This window comes from Pseudoliparis swirei, chromosome 7, assembly GCF_029220125.1.
Source record: "Pseudoliparis swirei isolate HS2019 ecotype Mariana Trench chromosome 7, NWPU_hadal_v1, whole genome shotgun sequence".
Lineage (NCBI taxonomy): Eukaryota > Metazoa > Chordata > Actinopteri > Perciformes > Liparidae > Pseudoliparis > Pseudoliparis swirei.
In genome coordinates, this window is record NC_079394.1 from 6,432,881 (window position 1) to 6,453,445 (window position 20,565).

At 45.7% G+C, this 20,565-nt stretch overlaps 3 protein-coding genes across 5 annotated transcripts; 2 read left to right on the top strand and 1 right to left on the bottom strand.

Moving 5' to 3' along the window:
• Positions 1-1,109: 1,109 nt before the first annotated feature.
• Positions 1,110-13,139, top strand: aebp1b (AE binding protein 1b). 3 transcript variants are annotated; one of them, XM_056418734.1, is made up of 23 exons: positions 1,110-1,688; positions 2,957-3,145; positions 3,240-3,302; positions 3,822-4,520; positions 5,411-5,485; positions 5,950-6,015; positions 6,262-6,345; positions 7,446-7,517; positions 7,599-7,708; positions 8,116-8,255; positions 8,339-8,423; positions 8,522-8,666; positions 8,758-8,846; positions 8,993-9,116; positions 9,735-9,931; positions 10,080-10,256; positions 10,486-10,649; positions 10,776-10,954; positions 10,994-11,437; positions 11,577-11,716; positions 11,857-11,956; positions 12,080-12,246; positions 12,334-13,139. In XM_056418734.1, the coding sequence occupies exons 1-23, from the start codon at positions 1,439-1,441 to the stop codon at positions 12,688-12,690; spliced, it is 4,116 nt and encodes a 1,371-aa protein (XP_056274709.1). In that variant the 5' UTR covers positions 1,110-1,438; the 3' UTR covers positions 12,691-13,139. The 3 variants fall into 3 exon arrangements, with proteins under 3 accessions (XP_056274709.1, XP_056274710.1, XP_056274708.1); XM_056418735.1 differs by having other exon boundaries at positions 1,111-1,688; positions 10,776-10,924; XM_056418733.1 differs by having other exon boundaries at positions 1,113-1,688; positions 10,776-11,437.
• Positions 13,140-13,232: 93 nt separating this feature from the next.
• On the bottom strand, positions 13,233-17,041 carry pold2 (polymerase (DNA directed), delta 2, regulatory subunit). The gene is made up of 11 exons (XM_056418736.1): positions 16,722-17,041; positions 16,303-16,532; positions 16,077-16,198; positions 15,849-15,972; positions 15,607-15,721; positions 15,302-15,500; positions 15,087-15,167; positions 14,142-14,299; positions 13,918-14,045; positions 13,730-13,831; positions 13,233-13,577 (listed from the first exon to the last, which is right to left on the bottom strand). The coding sequence occupies exons 2-11, from the start codon at positions 16,523-16,525 to the stop codon at positions 13,423-13,425; spliced, it is 1,407 nt and encodes a 468-aa protein (XP_056274711.1). The 5' UTR covers positions 16,526-16,532; positions 16,722-17,041; the 3' UTR covers positions 13,233-13,422.
• Positions 17,042-17,133: 92 nt separating this feature from the next.
• nono (non-POU domain containing, octamer-binding) lies at positions 17,134-18,829 on the top strand. Its single transcript, XM_056418737.1, has one exon. It carries the CDS (start codon positions 17,235-17,237, stop codon positions 18,567-18,569), a length of 1,335 nt encoding a protein of 444 aa, XP_056274712.1. The 5' UTR covers positions 17,134-17,234; the 3' UTR covers positions 18,570-18,829.
• The last annotated feature ends 1,736 nt before the right edge of the window (positions 18,830-20,565 follow it).

Genomic DNA, 20,565 nt, shown 5'->3' on the forward strand with positions numbered 1-20,565 from the left:
ATTGAACTGTTTAGATTCGGTCATTCTGGATAATAAAAACATTTTCATGTGTGACGATAGAGTTTTGGGGAATTTGGGGTTAAAAACTTGAGCTGAGCTCGTTGCACTTGGTAGGAATGTCTGCATAAACTGGGTTAACGGAGTAACACGATGCCTTTTCCCTTGAACATATGTTTGCCCTCATTCCTTGCTTGAATTATAGAAATGATTGTTGAGAATTTGGACATTTTATAAAAAATTTGGTAATTTCTAGCTAATGTCTTTACATGGACTTACATTTCAGACCCAAGATGGAGCTATCATATTCCTCACTGAGAATATACTGCTCTACGAGAAGATTTAGACCGCCAGTCTAGTCCAGATTGACCTTGACTAGACTGGTGGTCAGATAAACACATCCAGCATTTCAAGGCCCTGACATTCTCTCCTAACAGTGGAGAGAGGGGGGGGGGGGGGCTGAGGGGTAAGCACCCACCCTTTAAAGGTTATTATTCCATCATATGCTCAAACTATTCTCTCATTCTGTGTGTGTACACCTCCATGGTCCACTAGCCGATCATTACTTTTTTCTTCTGAGAAGAGAAAGCGAGCTACGCAACACCATGAGGAAAGTGCACAACCAAAACAAGTCCAGGACTGAAAAATAGTTTATGGCCTATTGCTGCCTGTTTTCATTTTTCTTTGAATTCCTCCCTCTGCTGATTAGTGGTGTTTGGTTTTGTTAACACACACACACACACACACACACAAAATCCCTCCTCCTCCTCCTCTTCTTCTTCCTCATCCTGTTGTGGAATTCAACGTCCTCGTCGCTCCTCTCTCCTGCTGTTCTGCTCTGTGGTAAGTCTGCGGAGCAAAAGCTTTCCTCGGACCAATCCAACAGGAGTTGCGGGCAAAAAAATGGAGCTGGCTTCTCTCACCAACTCGGGAGGTGCGAGCCCTGTAGTCTGAGGCCTCGTCTGGACCGAGCCCCCCCCCACCCCCACCCCCCGTCTCCTGTCTGAGCCCTGCACCTGTTGTGACTCGTCAGCCAGGTGAAGGGGATCCTCTGGCCTCGCGTTGTTTTTTCAGCTGACCGTAGCTGCGGGGCAATTAGGAAACCCAGTCTATTCATTTGACTGGATTGCTGCTTTGCTTTGTATCTCTCTATCGGCGTCTCTCTCTCTCTAAAACCCACCTCCCTGCATATCCCTACCCCCCTCCCACTCCATCTCCGTCCAGCCCAGTCTGAGTCTGGTCGACACTGTGGCTGGGAGTACGTGTGCAGCTGCAGACGTTTCCGTGCCGGAGTGAAGGTGTGGATCACATTGCAAAGACACAGGGGAGGAAAGGGGGGGGGGAGCATTCTTCTTCTGGTGGACAAAGTTGGATGGAGCATTGAGATAGAAAAGTTAAAAACCACAAACCGAATAAGTGTGCGGTTGGAAGAGCAGCAGGTATGAAAAGCCAGACGGCGGTTGTGACTGTGGCTCTGCTGGCCCTGTGCTGCCTGCTGATCCCCAGAGGAGGGGAGAGCGCTGGGGGGATCGTTTCTCTCCGGCGGACTGAACGGGAGAAGCAGGCAGAGGATCGTCTGCAAGGCGACTCCCTGGATAACCCAGAAAGTGAGAAAGAACTCGCAGTGGACCCCCACCCACTGGGGAGCAGCAACAAGGACAAGAGGGACGCAGAGGAGGCGGCTCGGGTTGGTGAGTAGAGAAAAGTCTCATTTGAACCACAAGAAAAACGCCATCATTCAGGTATGGTCCGAGGTCCAGCAGGACACGGGGGAGCAAACACAGACACAAACACACACGGAATGTCTGACAGCTCCAACAGGGAGGAGAGAGTCCAGGCGCTCACCTGTCCACCACTATTTTTCCACTGCGGAGAATACAATGGACAGACCGCCAGACGGGAGAGGAAGACACACAGTCAGCATCTTGCAGACAGATTTCATGACACTGACCTTTTCCTCTGCATAGTGCTGCTAACCATGATTAATACACTCTGGGGCACATTTACAATGGGCATGGATGACTGTTGCACATAGTTAATAGGCCTCTTTCCGAGAGCTTTAGATGTAATGCACCTAAATGAGTCTCACTGACATGATCATGGTTTAACAATAAGATGTTGCCGAGGCGAGAGTGATATGTTTATTGAGTATCTGGATTGGTTTTTGTCATTAAACCTAAAGTGTGGTTAATGAAGCATGACTAATGGAAAGAGAGAGAGGTTCTTTCCATGAAAATGTCTCAACACTTCAGACAACCTCAGAAGGAAATTCTGATGGACCTGAAGCAACCGCTGAACCGCGCATGGTTGTCTGGGTCTTTTTCCTGCCAGCATTGTGTTGTGAAATTGCAAGAAATATTTGCTCGTAAATTATAGTAAGCGTTAAAATAAGCTTTTACTTCAGTGTTCAACATGAATGTGCTTTCATTGATTCATAATTTGGCATCCGATAAGCATTTACAGATTTTAAACCGTTAAGAGATATATAAATAACAGCTGAGGAGAGTTCAAATGAAAAATGCTTCTTTCACATCCCATCTCATATTGTTCCCCTATTTAACAGTATATGGGGAAAAAATTAAAGAACAAATATATTTTTTAAAGATTGTCCCATTTTGAGCTTAAGTAAGATAGTCCCACCTCATTTTTAACCAATGAAATTATGACAGTACTCTGCCAATCAATCTGCTAATTTTAGGGTGTGTGTGTGTGGAGATTGTTAGCTGCTCCACTTTTTATCAATCAAATGTTCTGTGGGAATACTTAACAATGCAGAAGCTAAAGTGATCCAACTCCTGTTTGACCGGGGGTTTGAATTCAGTTCAGGAATTTTAGTGGAAAAAGGAGTATAATTTGGTATAAATATCTATCCAGATCATGAGTGCTTATTTTGATTCTGACCAAAAGTCAATTAAGTGAGTTTTGAGTTTTTCTTCTCTTCCTTTTTCGTTTTTTCCAGGGTTTTCAAGCAGAGTGAGGAGAGCACCGGAGGAAGGCAAAAAGAAGAAGAAAGACAAGAAGAAGAACAAAGAGCCAAAGGACCCCAATGCCACCAAAAAGCCTAAAACTGACAGGAAGGGAAAGAAGAAGGGCAAGAAGATAACCACAACTCTACCACCGACCACAACTCCACCACCGACCACAACAGGTGAGGGCCGAACTGAGCGGGGACCCAAGTTCCTACTTGAAGAACTAAGACGTGAATGAAAGTCGTTGACTTTGTGTCCGTCTGCTGCCTCCAGAGATCCCCACTGAACCCCCCACTGAACCTGAGGTGGACACGGACTACCCCTATCCTGATGCTGGTGAGTGACACACACCCTCCACAGCATCATTCAGATTTTATTTGGACCAACCTGTGACTTTGAAAAGGAAACGGGAACTCCCTCAAAATATAGCACTGGGTTGGTACAACTCATTCCAACGTTAATTAGGCAAAGCATTAACAACTTAGAGTGGAACTCTGCCTATTTGTAACATAAGATGTCTACAGGTCCTTAAGCCTATTCAAGTTTGAAAATTAAAAAAATTGGGGATGTGTCATTAGAAAGAAGGGAGTTGACCAGAAGTCTGTTGTCCACGTCATTACATTTTGGATATCATAGGTGTCATGTTTTGACAAGTTAATAGATTGGAATTAAAAAGCCAAAACAAATAAGTCACACTACCTCAGCAACTATTACAAAAACACTTCCCTCCTCCTTTTCTGACCTCCCTTCGGAATTTAAGACACTGTACAGGACGTAACTCAGATGCTCTTCTGTACTCACAGAACCAGACACAATATTCTAGTTCAGTCGTCTTTCCATCTGTTTCTCTGGCAGACGATTATGACTTGAAATCGGACGATGACTACTGGGAGGAAGAGCCCACACCAGCCAGTCCTCAGCCCGAGACTACGGTCCCAGATCTTCCATACGACGACTGGAAGCCGGAGGAGGAAGACCCAACTGCCCCAGTGACAGACGCCTATGATGACTACTGGACACCAGAGGAGAAAGAGCCGTCCACTCCGGCGCCTGATGCCTATGATGACTACTGGACACCAGAGGAGAAAGAGCCGTCCACTCCAGCGCCTGATGCCTATGATGACTACTGGACACCAGAGGAGAAAGATCCGTCCACTCCGGCGCCTGATGCCTATGATGACTACTGGACACCAGAGGAGAAAGAGCCGTCCACTCCGGCGCCTGATGCCTATGATGACGACTGGAAACCAGAGGAAAAGGAGCCGTCCACTCCGGCGCCTGATGCCTATGATGACTACTGGACACCAGAGGAGAAAGAGCTGTCCACTCCAGCGCCTGATGCCTATGATGACTACTGGACACCAGAGGAAAAGGAGCCGTCCACTCCAGCGCCTGATGCCTACGAGGACTACTGGACCCCAGAAGACAAAGAACCATACGCTCCCGTGACTGACAACTACGACAGCTACTGGGAAGAGGCGGACTCGACTCCCCCTGCCCCTGAGGTTGATGGGAAGGCCGGGACAGATGACACCGATTACTGGGAGTCCACATGTAAGTCGGACTGTTTCCTCCAGCTTTGTTTTCAGGATGTTTGTTTGAATCCTGGTTTGAAATGTGTTTCAAAGGAGGCAAACTTACAGGAAATGGTTGGATCTCCATCTTGAATGATATTGTTTTAATTTTGATCAAAGAGAAGACCATGTGACTCATCTGAGACACTTAAAGAAACGTATGACACATGTTAGACAAAAGGTGGTTTCTGGTGGTTTTGAACTCGATACAATGCATGCTGGGTAGTAAGCTCACAATGTTTCTAAACAACTAGATCTAATGTGTTTGGTCACAGCAAGAAATGTGAAGTTATCATGATTCACCCACTCTTGTTGAGGCCGGCTTTCTGAGTTGCCACAACTTTACTATAGTTTGCTTAAACAATGTGAGGATATTACCATTTGTTTTATATATATCTGTGACAACATGAACTGGCTCATATTTAATATATATATAATATCTTCCATCCCTTGATAATCACAACATGTTGTTCTGCCCAGACTACACGTTCAAGCTACAAACTTCTACTAATGGTACAACTATCTTTCAGGATCTAATCTCCTGACTTCATGATGAAAACTTTTACGAGAGTCGCTATCTCTTCCAGCCTTCATCCACCAGACATCTCAGTTACTGCATTACTTTCCTCCACAGGTTCAGATGTAGGAAAGAGTGTGTTGTGTGGATCTGTGGCACTCATCTGGACCGGACTGACATGTTCTCATTACTCTGTGTTTCCAGCGTACTGCGCTGTACCTCTAACTCCACTGATTCATTCACACTCCCCCGTTTCTGTCACTTTCTCATGTTTCTCAGTCTCCACATAAATAATCTCTCTGTTTGACCTTTTATATATTTTTTATATATTTTTATTTTTTCCAATGTTGCAGTTGAGGTGCCGGAGAACCTTCCATTCCCCGATGGTAAAGAGGTCAGCCCTGAAATCAAAGTAGAAACTCTACCAGGTAACACTCATGAGAAGTCCCTGTGGACGAATGAAAGATGAAATGTCCGTTCCATATGTGCCTTTTGGCTGAATGAGGAGAAATCATGAGCGATTCAACACATGGGAATAACATAATAGTGAGTCTGTGAGCTAACCTGCCCTACTTTTCAAAGAGTGGGTGGGATGACTTGGTTCCACAGAGTCAACAAAACTTTCCTCCATTTTGATGTGGAGTTAAAAAAAAGAGCCCTGTCATCAGTTCACAACTCTGTTATGATTGTTGTAAATGTAAATTCAAGATTTAACAACTTAATTACAAAGTAGGCGTCGCATTCACATCCAAATTGAAAACAGTTGTTGGGGTTGAATAAATCAAGGCTGTACTAACCATTAAAACTTTATTAAATCAGGTCATCGTATAAATTCTCACTTGTAGCCGTGCCTCTGACTGACTTGATGTTTATTTGTGTTATTTTTACACAGACGAACCCACTACCACTCCTCCCCATGAGGGAACCTTTTATGATGATTACGACGAATATGGAATGAGTATGTGCACTCACTCACACACACACACACACACACATATCCATACTGAATGTTTTATAATAGATTAATTAGTTAAGCTGCAGTGAAACTTCCTGGCAACAATCGGTTTCCAGATTTATAAATCCGTTGTGCCCTTTTTACGGTTTATTGTTCCGAATGAAAACCGTGCTTGATGCACACTGCTGTATACAGGAATGCTCCATTCATGGTTGTTTTTTTTCAAAAGCCATTCTTGATTTTCCACAGGGAAGAAAGAGGCCGAGGCGGACGACAAATGGATGGAAAAGGAGCGAGAGAGAGCAGCAAAAGAAAGAGCGAGGGAAGAGAAACGTAAGAAAACTCCGATGTGAATCTTTTTTTCCCCTTGCATAACACCACTCTGCACAGTCATGTCATATAATACTTCCAGTAATGTAGTTACCAAAGCAAAGAACACGCCCTTTGACCCAAGTGCAAAAGTACGAACAGATAAAAGCGTGATGATGTTCCCTCCCTTCGATCACATTTCTGTTAGAAGAGAATGCAGATGTGACTTCCCGCCATGTTAATGACACCGGTCCTTTGGTACTTGCTCTAACTTGCATCCAAGGGAAAAAAGTTAATCTCTCTATAACAAAAAGGAGATTTTGCCAAAGAAGTTCAGAAATCTCTTTTGAGCTAATGGAGACGGATCCACATGGAGCGGATTAGTGTGAGTGATAAAGGAAAAAGGCAACACGGGAGAATTAGCAGGCAGAGGATGTTGCAATGGAGGGCTCTAAAGCATTCCGCCAGCACCGGTTTGCCACGTGTAGCGAGGCTAGCTGGTGGTTAATGCTGGAGACAATGATATACAACACCATGAGGATGGTGTCAATAGGGCACTTCCTGTGTGGACTGCTCTCTGGGTTTAAGCTCCAAAGCATTCTTAGCTAACATACGTTTTTTAAAAAGTCTGCAGCTTGAAGCACTCATCTGTGACAGATGTGTGTCTGCACACAGGCACCCAGTGTGGGTCAGTGGGTGCGTGGGTTGGTCCACTTGTACATGTGCGTACGGTCGGCCAGTGAGCTTACAACATGTTTCACGTTCCCACTGTCGGTAAAGATTCTGGCAGCCAACAGGTCAGTGTTTGAGAATATGAATAATGATAAAGATGTGTGTGATTCAGCAGCTGACCTCTGTGGGTCAGGAGGATGTGAGTTTGATATGAGCACACTTGGAATGGGAGGGAAATCCCAACATCTGGGATTTTTTTTAACCTTTATCTAATCCTGGGGGGGATACATTTAGAAATTGTAAATATTTTTTTTCTTCTTTTTTTTTTTTTTTACAAAGTATCGATGAGTTCTTAGATCATTTCTGGGCAGAGAGAGAGCAAGAGAGAAAAATATTCAGCCAAGACAGCAACATTTATTTGGCTTTAAAACTGTTTTCCTGACTTCTGCCAGAGAGAGCGCAGAAGCTGAAGGAGGCCGAGGAGCGGGCCAGGAACAGACCACGCATCTTCAAAGCGCCAAAGAGTAAGTCCACGTCTGTTCCCATCTGGAAACCACCACATAAGCTTTGCGAAAATTAACATCCCATTTGATTTTCTCTGGCAGACTGTCCTCCCCTGGGGATGGAGTCCCGTAAGATCGAGCCAGACCAACTTTCAGCCTCCTCTGTGTCTCAGTATAGTTTTGCACCTCAGAGGGCTCGCCTCAACATGCAGGTACACAACAATCAGAGCAGCTTACACACAGTACAGCTATCACACAGTACACACAGTACAGCTATCACTTACATGCTGCCAGGCCTTAAAATAAACACCAACTACCAGCCACATGTTAGAAAATACTGTTTTGGCTGAGCCTGTCGCTTCCATTAGCTGTTTGGGGTATTTACGTTCACAATCTTTATAGTCTCAGAATCCTTTTAGCAACGTAGTAATTAAATCAGTCAATGTCTCTTCAAATGTTTCCGCTCACCACTGCTGCATCTTTTAGTCATCATGACATCTGTGCTGTATTTAACGACTTGCATGTCAGTGCACAATACGCTCATATTTGAAGTGTATGCGTGAACTCCAAATGAGTCGAAAGATCCATCAGCATGTGTTCTGGTCTCCGTGGCTCCCAGGGCTCAGATGATGAAGACAACATGAGAGGCGGAGCCTGGTGTGCAAACCCAGAAGACAAAACCCACTGGTTTGAGATCGATGCTCGCAGGGCGACGGAGTTCACAGGGGTCGTGACACAAGGACGCGACTCTTTGAACGAGTAAGATGCAAACACACAGATGAGTGCACTGTATTTGACCTGTTCTACATCCAACATGTTGCCCACGTATTGCTTTGTTTCAGGAGCGACTTTGTGAAGTCCTACTTCCTGGCCTTCAGCAATGACAGCAGAGAATGGACCACCATCCACGATGGATACACTGACTGGGTGAGCTCACTTCACATTATGTCACTTCTTTGGCACCATGAATGATGTTTCCCTCCATTTTCCCTGACTCGCCTTCCTCCCACGTATCGCTCCCTTAGTTGTTCTTTGGAAACAGCGATAAGGACACTCCATTGATGAACCAGCTGGCGGTGCCTGTGCTCGCCCGTTACATGCGGATCATCCCTCAGAGCTGGAACGGCTCTCTGTGTATGAGGCTGGAGGTCCTCGGTTGCCCCGTACCCGGTGAGCCTCAAACACACACACACACACACACACACACACACACACACACACACACAATTAATAAGACATTTTGTTCTTTTTTGCTTCACAGATCCAGTGGATGTTCAGTACAGGCAAAACGAAGTCACTCCAGTAGATTACTTGGAGTTCAAACATCACAGCTACTCAGACATGGTTTCAGTGAGTATCCTCACAACCTGGACAGGTGTCTGCACGTCTGCTGGCGGATGTTTTGAAGAGTAGTCATTCGCTGTTTTATAAATAATATATAGCTGTAATGATATATGTTGCACTCTGACTGTTTTTGTATAATGTCATGTATTCAGTTCATGAAGTCAGTGAATGCGGAGTGTCCCAACATCACCAAAATCTACAGCCTGGGCCGCAGCTCCAAGGGACTGGATATCTTGGCCATCGTCATTTCTGGAAACCCCACAGAGCACGAAATAGGTGAGAATGACTTCATACAAGCATATAAAAGACAAATCTAAATATCTTTAAACGTTTAAAAGCTGATATGTTGAAATCAAACATATGCGGACTGGGGGGCCTCGATGACACCGCCAATGATTCCAGTATATCCACATAAACACGAGGTGGAAGTCAGCAGGCTATAGTTAGTGTCACGACGGGATTAGGGTGGACCCAAATGCACGACTCAGGAGACAGATAATGCTGATAAAGATCCTTGACTGAAAGTGTTGTCAGGAACAGAAAACACCAAATAAACAAACACACTGTGGAACTCTCACAGGCTTGGTCTGAGAAACACAAGACAATCTGGCAGAGGACAAGTGCAAGAGAGGGAACCTAAGTAGACAAGGACTAATTAGGGAATGGGTAACAGGTGAGATGGGCATGAAGACCAGGTGAAGGTAATGAGGGACTAACGAGGGAGTGATCAGAGGCAGGTGAAGGGAGTTGGACTGATGAGATGGGAAGCAGGATCTGGAATGACATCATAGTTAGTGACAGGATGAAAACAACTCATACAAAAAGGAAGGTGTGGAGCTAAACTGTAACAGTTAGTGGACAAACAGCTTCAGTCTGGTCCGTTTGTCTCTGCAGGCGAGCCAGAGTTTCGCTACACGGCAGGTCTCCATGGTAATGAGGCCTTGGGTCGGGAGATGATCCTGATTCTGATGCAGTACCTGTGCAAAGAGTACAAAGACAGAAACCCCAGAGTACAGCGGCTGGTGGAGGGAATACGCATCCACCTGGCGCCATCGCTCAACCCTGACGGACATGTGGAAGCTTTCGAAGTGGTCAGTGATGATCATCAAAAATCTGATGTTTTGACTCAACTGGCAAATAAAAGGGAGAAACAAAAACAAACAAAAAAGCCAGTGAATTATGTTGTGGTCTGGGGCCAACTTGGCTCAGTGTCTCATTTGACAAAATTCTCCCCGGCAGGGATCGGAGCTGAGTGGATGGACCACTGGACACTTCACTGAGGACGGCTTTGACATCTTCCAGAACTTCCCCGACCTGAACAGTATCCTGTGGGATGCTGAAGATAAGGGCATGGTGCCCAAACTCACCCCGAATCACCACGTGCCCATACCGGAGAACTTGGAGACCAACAGCTCGGTAAGCAAGAGGGTCCCAGTGTGTCTTACGACTATTCATAAAGTCTGGGGACAGAATACCTCCAGTTCAGGGTTGTCGTGAGGCAACTGTTTTGCCTCGAGAGCTCCTCTTCTCATACACAAGTGATGTTTTACTAAACAATGGATTTGAAAGTTGTGATTTTACAAAGGTGGCTTAGTCAGTAAACTAAAATGAAGGTATACTGTGCTTGCATCTGTTTTTGTTCCAGATTGCTGTGGAAACCAAGGCCATAATCGCCTGGATGAGAAACTATCCATTTGTGTTAGGTGCAAACTTCCAGGGTGGAGAGGCGATCGTAGCCTACCCTTTTGACAGCTTCCGCCTCAACAAGCCTGCCGAGAGCCAGAAACCCCACAGCCGCAAGAAGAGACAGTATGACTTTCCCTCTCCTTTTGCCACTGCTTTACCCAGAATTAATCTCCTCTTGTCTTCATGAACTGCTTACGATCATAAATTAACGATCATCATAAATAGTTCAACTAGAATCCTTTCTTACAGGTATGAAGAAGTTGACGTAACAGAGTGGGGGAGGGGCTACCGCGAGGAGCCGGAGGAAGACCGAGGAAGAGGATATGCAGAGCCAGAAGAGGAGAGAAGGGGCCAGGGGTACGACCAAGGTTACGACCGTGGCTATGACCAGAACCCAGGTTACGACCGTGGCTATGACCAGAACCCAGGTTACGACCGTGACGACCGTGGCTATGACCAGAACCCAGGTTACGACCGTGGCTATGACCAGAACCCAGGTTACGACCGTGGCTATGACCAGAACCAAGGTTACGACCGTGGCTATGACCAGAACCAAGGTTACGACCGTGGCTATGACCAGAACCAAGGTTACGACCGTGGCTATGACCAGAACCAAGGTTACGAACGTGGCTATGACCAGAACCAAGGTTACGACCATGAACACAGCCACGGGCATGGCCATAGAGAGGAAGAAGAGGATGATAGAGGAAGAAGCGACAGCCGGCAGTACTCTGAGCCCGAGGATGAGCCTCGGGTGATCGCAGACGAGTCCCTCTTCAGGTGGCTGGCTGTCTCTTACGCCTCCACACACCTGACCATGACACGCGAAGTGTACGGCTCTTGCCACGGAGACACCGTAGGAGGGCTGCATGGCATCGTCAACCGAGGCAAATGGAAGCCAATCACAGGGAGTAAGTAGAGGCCATTAGGTTCAATAAATGTGTTAAAGGTATTTAAGCTTTCTGTAGTTATAACACACCCTGGTGGACAACATGTGTAGTGCGGGCTCTGGGATCAATGTGTGTGCGTGTGTGTTTACCCCCTCTCCAGGTATGAATGACTTCAGCTACCTGCACACCAACAGTTTTGAGTTGTCCATATTCCTGGGATGTGATAAGTTCCCCCATCAGAGTGAATTGGCCAATGAGTGGGAGAAGAACAAAGAAGCGATCCTCATCTTCATGGAGCAGGTCAGTCACTCACACAGCATGTGATGTACTGTGATTTTAGATTGCCCTAAGAGAGACAGGTATATTAAAATGAACTCAATCACGGCAACATGAGAACTAGCTACGTTCCCCTTTTTAAAGCCCCCCCTCTCTCTATCTAGGTGCATCGAGGCATCAGAGGCATTGTGAAGGATCAGCAGGGGAACAGCATTGCAAATGCCACCGTGTCTGTAGAGGGGATAAACCATGATGTCACGACAGGTCTGGTGAAAGATGTCCTCTTTGCCCTTCCTTCCGTCTAATGTGTGTGAACTCGGGTGCTTTGACATACACAGTAGCCCCTCTGCTGAGAACAACATGCCTATCCTGTCCCTTTCATTGCAGCATTAACAGGGGACTATTGGCGGCTGCTTAACCCGGGAGAGTACCGCGTGACAGCTCGAGCTGAGGGCTACTCCCCTGTGACCAAACTCTGTGTGGTGGGTTACCAGTCAGGAGCCACCACCTGCAGCTTCAACCTGGCCAAGTCCAACTGGGACCGCATTAAACAGGTACGGCACTTCTGCGCTGCGATGACCACAACCAAAATACTCATCTGTCCAGTGATTGATAAAGGGTCTTTTTCCATTTCTCTGCAGATCATGGCCCTCAATGGCAACAAGCCAATTCGACTGAGCTATCGCAACAACAGAGCACGGAACCCCGCAGTTGCTAATGGCAACAGGCGTGTGGTCGGTGGCAACAATTCACGAGTCGGCACTGAACAACAGAGGAGGCTCAAGATAGCTCGTCTCCGTCGCCTTCGGAGACAGAGATTACTGAAGTTAAGATCAACGACGACGTTACCCCCGACGACCACAATCCCCACAACGCCAGAGACCACCACATCCTGGTACGACTCGTGGGTCATCGGGGAGGGACAGACGTCCACGCCAGGCGGATTCACAGACTCCATCCTGGATTATAACTACGAGTACAAGATTGATGACTATTAATCTGAACCCACACACAGCCCGATGAAGCACGCGGTCCTTTCCTAGAGGTAGTTCTCGTTGCCTTGTTGTCCTCTGAGGAATCCTGTCTTTGTAGGATACGCAAGCAATGGGAACGTAGAGTATTAACTTCATAGTTGTATAAAGATTGTGTATCTATTACATGACAAAATGCCTTTCCACAGAATGTTACCCCGTTAATAATAATAGTATTTCCGTTTGACGGGATCATGCTGCATTTTTCTGATGGTTATTCAGTCTTTTTGCTTCCTGAAAAGTTGTTTATTGTAGATTAACATTTTTTAAAAATCATGATTTTTTTTTTTTTTTTTACTTCACCATGGCAGAAACATTTTTTACAGTATGAACAGTCACTGAAAGTAAAAAAAAAAACATTTGTTCAAACTTGATTGAGTCAGAGGAGGCTCAAATAAAGGCTTGTTAACACACAATGCTTGCCTCCTTTTTCTAGCACCTGTGTATCAACTGGGGTGTCAGTGCTGTAATCTCTCACAAAAAATACAACCACACTAAAGAAAACAAGTAACTTTGTATGACAATTGTAACAGCTTTTCATTCACCATCACGATACAAGAGAGCATCAGTGTAGCAAGAACAGTATTTCTTGGCCCAATTTTGTTTTGATTCCTCTGGAGTCAGGTGAAAGTAGCCTCAATATTCATCCATAATGTCCAAGAAGTGACAGCATGTTGTACTGCATGTGGATTTGGATCCTCAGTGGCTGACATCCATCTCATTTTCCTCATCAGCGGAGAAGGCCGAGAAGCTCACTGGCTCACATGCAAGAGTGCGTAAATTGACCAGACATGCCGTTTGAGTGCTGCTGAAGACTGGAATTGTAACCAAAAGGACTTCCTGGCCATCAGGACCTGGCAGGGAGAGAAGAAGCAATATTGTGGCACATTAGTGAGCGCAGTTCAAATTCAATAATAATGTCAATACTTTGTCAGTTTAGAGAGCCTAAAGAAAGACCATTGTCCAACAAGTTTCTTATGTGTACATGTACACAACACACACTGACCGTTGATTAGCTTGGACTCAAAGGAAGGGGCGTTGCCACTGAAGTAAACATCGGGACACTCCTCCAAGATGAAAGGGTCTTTTTGGTAAAATGGGTAACAACCTGTACAGAAAACAGTGTCAATACTTCCAGCCGATATATCAGCCATACGGTTTGTGTTTTATTCTGCATCAACTTGTCCGACTAACCCAGAGTATCAGGTGCAGTAGGGGCCAGGTGTCTGAGTCGTAGCGTATACTCCAGTATTTCCAGGTGACTGTCCATGCTGCTGTACCTCTGAATGTCACAGATATTCTGGCCTGATGTGCCCAGGAACCTTTTTGGAATCACAGTTTAAAAAATCTGCACGCCAACTTGGGCTTCAAAAGTAAATACAAGATGGGAGATAGTGACTGTGCATGATAACACTTACCGTACTCCATCAACGCTAGCTTGGTGTGGATTAGAGGCCAACTGTAGTGTGGGGTACACAGAGGACAAGGGGAACATACAGCGGTGGAGAGGCTGCTGAGGGAGGGTGTAGTTGGTTGGGTCGTGGTGGCCTGGCATTACATCCACAGGTACTGAGGCCTAAAACAACAGGAGACGGTTCAATTCAGTTCATTTCGGATCAGGAAAAACTCCCCCAAAAAATAGAAAAACCCTTTCCTGGAAGACAGTTAAACCCATATCTATTTATATTTTTTTCATTCATAAAGATTTTTGACTCATCGTTGGTTACAGGCATCAGTTCTTGCTCATATGACCTAGGAACTTCATTTATATACAAAATCATATATTTTGGGGCTGCTGCAGCTAACAATTATTCCGTCAACAATGTTTTTTGATTCAATCAAGCTACACTATAACATATCAGAAAATAATAAATGAAAATGTAGTCTCAAGTGATTGTCTTGAAATTGTTTCCTTCCTCCAACAGTCCTAAATCCAAAAGATATTCCACTCAGACAGAAAACCGTGAATACTCACATTTGAGAAAAAACTGTTTGAATTATCAGAATTGTTCTCAATTACCAGTTACCATGTCTTTTATCAATTTATCAACTCTTTCTGATCCAACTTTTCTTATACCAGCAGATAAATACCTAATTATTACTCTATATGTTGTTTGATTTAATGTTGATATTTTATAATTTTGGAAATATTTTGAAAAATCAATTAAGACACTGTTTATGGATTGAAAAATCCAAACAGGAATAATACAACCAGAGATATTTAAGAGATCCACCACAGTGTAAAGGATATGGTAACATCTCTGAGGCTATGCACATACACATCAACTCACACAGTATATAGTACATTGTCATATTGCACAACATATGAGTGTGAGTGTGTGTAAAGGGGGAAGCAGACTCACCACCAGCTGACACAGCAGCTCATCCAGGAGTCGAATGGCTTCCACGCTGCCAGCCTGAGTCTTCTTGGTGAGGTACTTGGGCTTGGCACACAGAGAGGATAAAACAGCTGTTTTAAGTGAGCCAGTTCATGTTTGCTTCTTTTCTAAAACGGAAAACTAATTAAATATACTGTCATGTCAGTAAATGTGTGAACGGTTAAACCATTTCCAGTTACCTTCGTTGATGCGTCCTTGTCCTGGGTGCTTTGGCTCAGCAGGTTTCCAGCCACTAGGACCCTGGAAATTGTTGCTGCCCCACTCTGCTCCCCCTGGTCACCAAGTTGACCAGTTACCATGTCTACCAGCAACTGTAGCCCGAGCATACTGTCAGCCTGACTACTGCCGAGACCAAGTCCTGAGACCAGGAGCACAAACCTGGATGGGGATGGTCAACGATATTAGAATAAATTATCACCGAAGGCTGGGATTTAAGCTGTGTGTGTGTTAGTGTGTGTGTGTGTGTGTGTGTGTGAGTGTGTACCTGTCGGAGCTGAGCGCAGGTCTTGGTGTCTGCTGCGGAAGGTCAGCCATGCAAAAGTCCTCAACTGTAAACTTCCCATCATTTTTCTCGGCTCCATAAATTGCAATAACACTACCTGAAGAAGAAACAGAAGAGGCCCCATGACATCCAAGAGATCTGTCCATTGGCTGCATTTCAGCGATGAAATCCTTTAGTGGCATGATCGTGACATCCTTCTTCTCAACCTCAAGAACAATTCTGACCTGTGACACACTTGTCTTTGTCAATTTGTCCTTCCAGTTTGATCCTTTGCAGCTCATCCTCCAGGATCAGCTCGTCTGTCTCACTGATGTATTTGGAGCGTGCAGGCTGAGGCAGCAAGTTGTGCTAATGGAGAGGGAAACACAAGAGGTATGACACCTGCCAGCAAATTATTTGTATTTGGTCTGGGATGTAGGAGGCCCGATTTTAAATTAAGCATGAATGCTCACCTCCTCGCTGATCTCTTTCAGAATAGATGGCTGCAATTCCATACGCTTGAACACGGTTCCCACAATGCAACACTGCTCCCCTGTCTGAAGATCACACAGCTTCCTGATAAGCACTTCTGGTCCTGGCAGAAACACAAATAAACTAATTAAAAACGACATGGAAAAAACATTTCTACCTCTCTACAAGTCCCAGTCCCAGATGTAGGTCAAACTGTCCAGCGCTTACCCCACTTCTGCTGGGCCCTCTCTGAGAGCAAGGGCCTCATCTGCATGAGTCGTGCTGCGTAAATATGAGCATACTGGCGACTGAAACTCCGTTCCCCGACTGTGAAGCGCTCGGAGCATGGACTGTAGGCCAGTGACACCCTCTCATACACCGGCCCCTGGTCCTCGGAGGCAGGGCGGCAGAGCAGCGAAGCCTCCTTCTGGGCGCTTATGTCGGAAAACATGACTGTCCTGCAGCGGAGGCACGAGAGAGACTAGTTGAAATATGGTGTTACATGCACACGGTATGTGCATGTTTACAAAGTTGACAGGCTTGCAAGTCGAGGGTGTAGCTTAACCCAATGACTTAACGTTCATGACAACTAACGTTACTACCGTCTAAGCTCTTACAAACAATGCCGACAGATTTAGCGATCTTACCGTATAAGATGGAAAGTCGCGCTTCAGCTGTTCGCCGTATTACATCAGCTATTAAGTTATATTTTTAGATATCACTGGTTGTTTTCCTTGTCAGCGAGCGAATAAAACTATTCCCGCGAAATCACCTGCTCAACGTGAACGTGTGTTCTCGCGAGAAACTGTGCACAGCAAAATAAAAATAACTAAAAAGAAACTAATGTATCATTGGCCTGAACGAAAATTGCCTTCCTAAACTTTAGGAAGCAGTGTTATAAACGCTGAGCATAACGTTGGTTGTATAATGTAAGATTTGGCAAAAGCCGCGACCGGTCTGTTTTTAGTTTTTCTCGCACCGTCGCACGGAGACTACGTCACAACTTGATATGCACGAGTCGCGTCATGATGAGGTCACATTAACGTCGCGGCAGCACGCAGCGTCGCCATTTTCGCAGCTCTTTGTGCGCCACTCTGCTAATAGTTTTAAGTATTTTGTCGAGCGATTCGTCGACTCGCGTTTTAAATCTTTTCTACAAAATGCAAGGTAACAGAGGCCCCCAGCAGAACCACGGGTCTAACCGCCCGGGAGACCAGAAGAAACCCGGAGGAACAAATGCTAACGGCCAACAGCCGGAGCATTGCGATCCGACCAACCCCAAAGAGGCCTTAACCCTGGATCTGCACAGCTTCAAGAAGCCCGGGGAGAAAACCTTCACCCAGCGCAGCAGGCTATTTATAGGAAACCTCCCAACCGGGGTTACTGAGGAGGATCTCCAGAAGCTGTTCAACAAGTACGGCAGGGCCAGCGAAATCTTTATCAACAAGGAAAGAGGTTTCGGCTTCATCCGACTGGAGACCAGAATCATAGCAGAGATTGCCAGATCCGAGCTGGATGATGCTCCCTTCAAAGGAAGACCCATACGGGTGAGGTTCGCCACACACGGTGCTGCTTTGACTGTCAAGAATTTGCCTGATTTTGTGTCCAACGAGCTGCTGGAGGAGGCGTTCGGCGTCTTTGGTCAGATCGAAAGAGCTGTGGTCATAGTTGATGACCGGGGGAGGCCCACGGGGAAAGGAATAGTGGAGTACACCTCGAAGCCAGCTGCAAGAAAGGCTTTGGATAAATGCTGCGATGGGGCCTACCTCCTCACAGCTTTCCCTCGACCTATTACAGTGGAACCTATGGAGCAGCTCGATGAAGAGGAGGGACAGTCCGAAAAACTCATGAACAGAAACCAGCAGTATCACAAAGAGCGCGAGCAACCGCCGCGATTTGCTCAGGCGGGCTCCTTCGAGTTCGAGTACGCCATGCGCTGGAAGGCCCTGATGGAGATGGAGAAGCAGCAGTACGACATGGTGGACCGCAACATGAAGGAGGCGCAGGTGAAGCTGGAGGCTGAGATGGAGGCGGCGAGGCACGAGCACCAAGTGGTGCTGATGAGACAGGACCTGCTGAGGCGGCAGGAGGAGCTGCGGAGGATGGAGGAGATCCACAGTCAGGAGGTGCTGAAGAGGAAACAGGCTGAGCTCCGGCAGGAGGAGGAACACCGGAGGCGACTGGAGGAGATGAGGATGCGCAATGAGGAGATGCTGAAGAGGCAGCAGGAGGGCTTCAGAGGCAACTTTTCCGAAAATAGGGAGCAAGACATCCGGATGCATATGGCCAATCACGCGATGAACAGGAACTCGCTAGGTGGCAATCCTGGTCCCGCGGGTACTCCCGGCATGGCTGCTGAGAGCGCTCCAATGATGCCGGGGCCAGTAAACAACAACAACAACAACAACATGCCCGCAGGAGGCCAGGGCGGCTTCCCGAGAGGCCTCCCCGGACCTGGAGACTTTGGACCTAATAATAAGCAACGCAGATTTTGAATCGCATGTCTTTTTTTAATTTTTCACTCGATGCATTTTAAAGTTCAGGAAGTGAATTTTACTTTTGAACTTTGAAACCTGTTGCATGTGTTTTTATTTTGTACCATGAGTTGTGTTTTTAGTACTAAAATGTCATAACCCAAAAATGAGCCATGTCTTTTACTTTTCATCTCATATTATTGTCCTGGACATGTTAACTATTCTGGAATAAAGTCACGATTCCCTGTTTCAACATTAAAGATTCATCAATGTCTTTCAAAGCAGCGTGGAGCCAAATGTGTCACCATCAAGAAACCATTGATCTCCAGGATGGTACTGAGGGGCGGGGCTCATCCTGGTCCGGGTCCAGAGGATATAGTCCCAGCTGTCAGCTGGACTTTTGGCATTGATTATAGTGTTGATTTAATTTACACTGACTCAATGGCCTGAAACACAATTCCAAGGCAGTGTATAATCAATACCACCCAACTCCTTTCTGTTAGGCATAATATAATGCAACATGTCATGAATGGGAAAGATTGAGCAGAACAAACTAACGCTGTAATAGTACAAATGTTCAGCTATAGTTATTGAGTTAGTTGGTCAGTCTAAATAGAGAAAGGCAACAAGAATGCACTGACAGTAGTATTGAAGTTATTTTGGGTTTATTGTTAATATCTGCCATTGTCAATGCCCTAAATTTGATTTACGGATTGACATTTATTTCACTACAGGTGTGGCACCCATTCTGACTTCCTGGGATCTAAACTGACAGTGCGTCTCCCGCTGTGCCAACATACAGTGAGCGGTTGTAAAGTCACGTAATGCTCACAAATGTATCCTGATTGCTGACTGGGAAATCCACCACCTACCAAACTCAATGTGTTGTGACTCATCGTTCCTCTAGACAAGGAGGAACCGGAGAGGGGTGGTGATCCGTCTGAAGGAGGAATAAAACACTCATGATGCTTAGGGCAGGGACACCTGCACACCCACACAGTCCTAAAACATCACAACCCACTGACTTGAGACAGAAGGAAGAGGAGTGTCTTTTCAAAAACAGTTGGCAGTAAGAGGGGGGTCTGATTAAGAGGCACAACTTATTTTCCATCACATTAAAAGAGAGGGAAGCGGTGCTCCACACCAGAACATTAGAGGTGGGGACAATTAAGCAAACGATACACTTTTCATTTACAGCCCGGTGATTGGCCCTGAGGTTTACGGTCAAAGTTCACTGATCGCAAGTATTAAATGCTTTCGAATGGCGTTTTAGCTTACTCCCCGTGCTGACCCCAGTTTCACTTCATGCTCCATCATCAGTGTGTTGCTCGTACTCTAGTGTTTGAGTTTCATGTCAAGATGAAACCCAAACAGAAGCGGCATGCAGAGACATTCTGGTTTGTAAACAGATGTGTGTTGGTGGGAGTTGACTGACACTTCAGGGTTGCATCATACCAGAGCAGTGGAGGGAGCCAGGTCGTATCGGTGCGCAATGTCACTGGTTGAGCAACTGCTCAGTACAAACCACACGGCCATGCAAAGGTTAGAGGCAGGTGGTTAGTTAGATGATTAAATCAAGTAGCATTTAGTCTATCGCTTCACGTCTTTAATGTCAGAGCATCCAGGGGTCACTTGATGAAAGAGATGAAGGAAATTGGAGATTTTTTAAAGCATCTTCAAACAAATATGCAGCTCAAAGTGCTTCACGTAGGAATAAATAAATGAAATGTTACAAGACTAGAATTGGCAACAATAAAATTATAAAGATCAATAACTTGAAGTAAAAATAAATCAAACACATTTCTGTAAAAAAAACAGCGATTGAGGACTGAGAACCAATGCTATTATTACTACAAATTAAAATCCATATTTTATAGGGCAGGTTTAATTTTCTTTAAATATTCAGAGAAAGCTTGCCTCTCGAACATTCAATGGCAGTGAGTTCCACAGTTGAGGGGAAACACAGGACTCGCTGCTTTTAAAGGACACAAAAGGAACATTCCCTCCTGTTACCTTA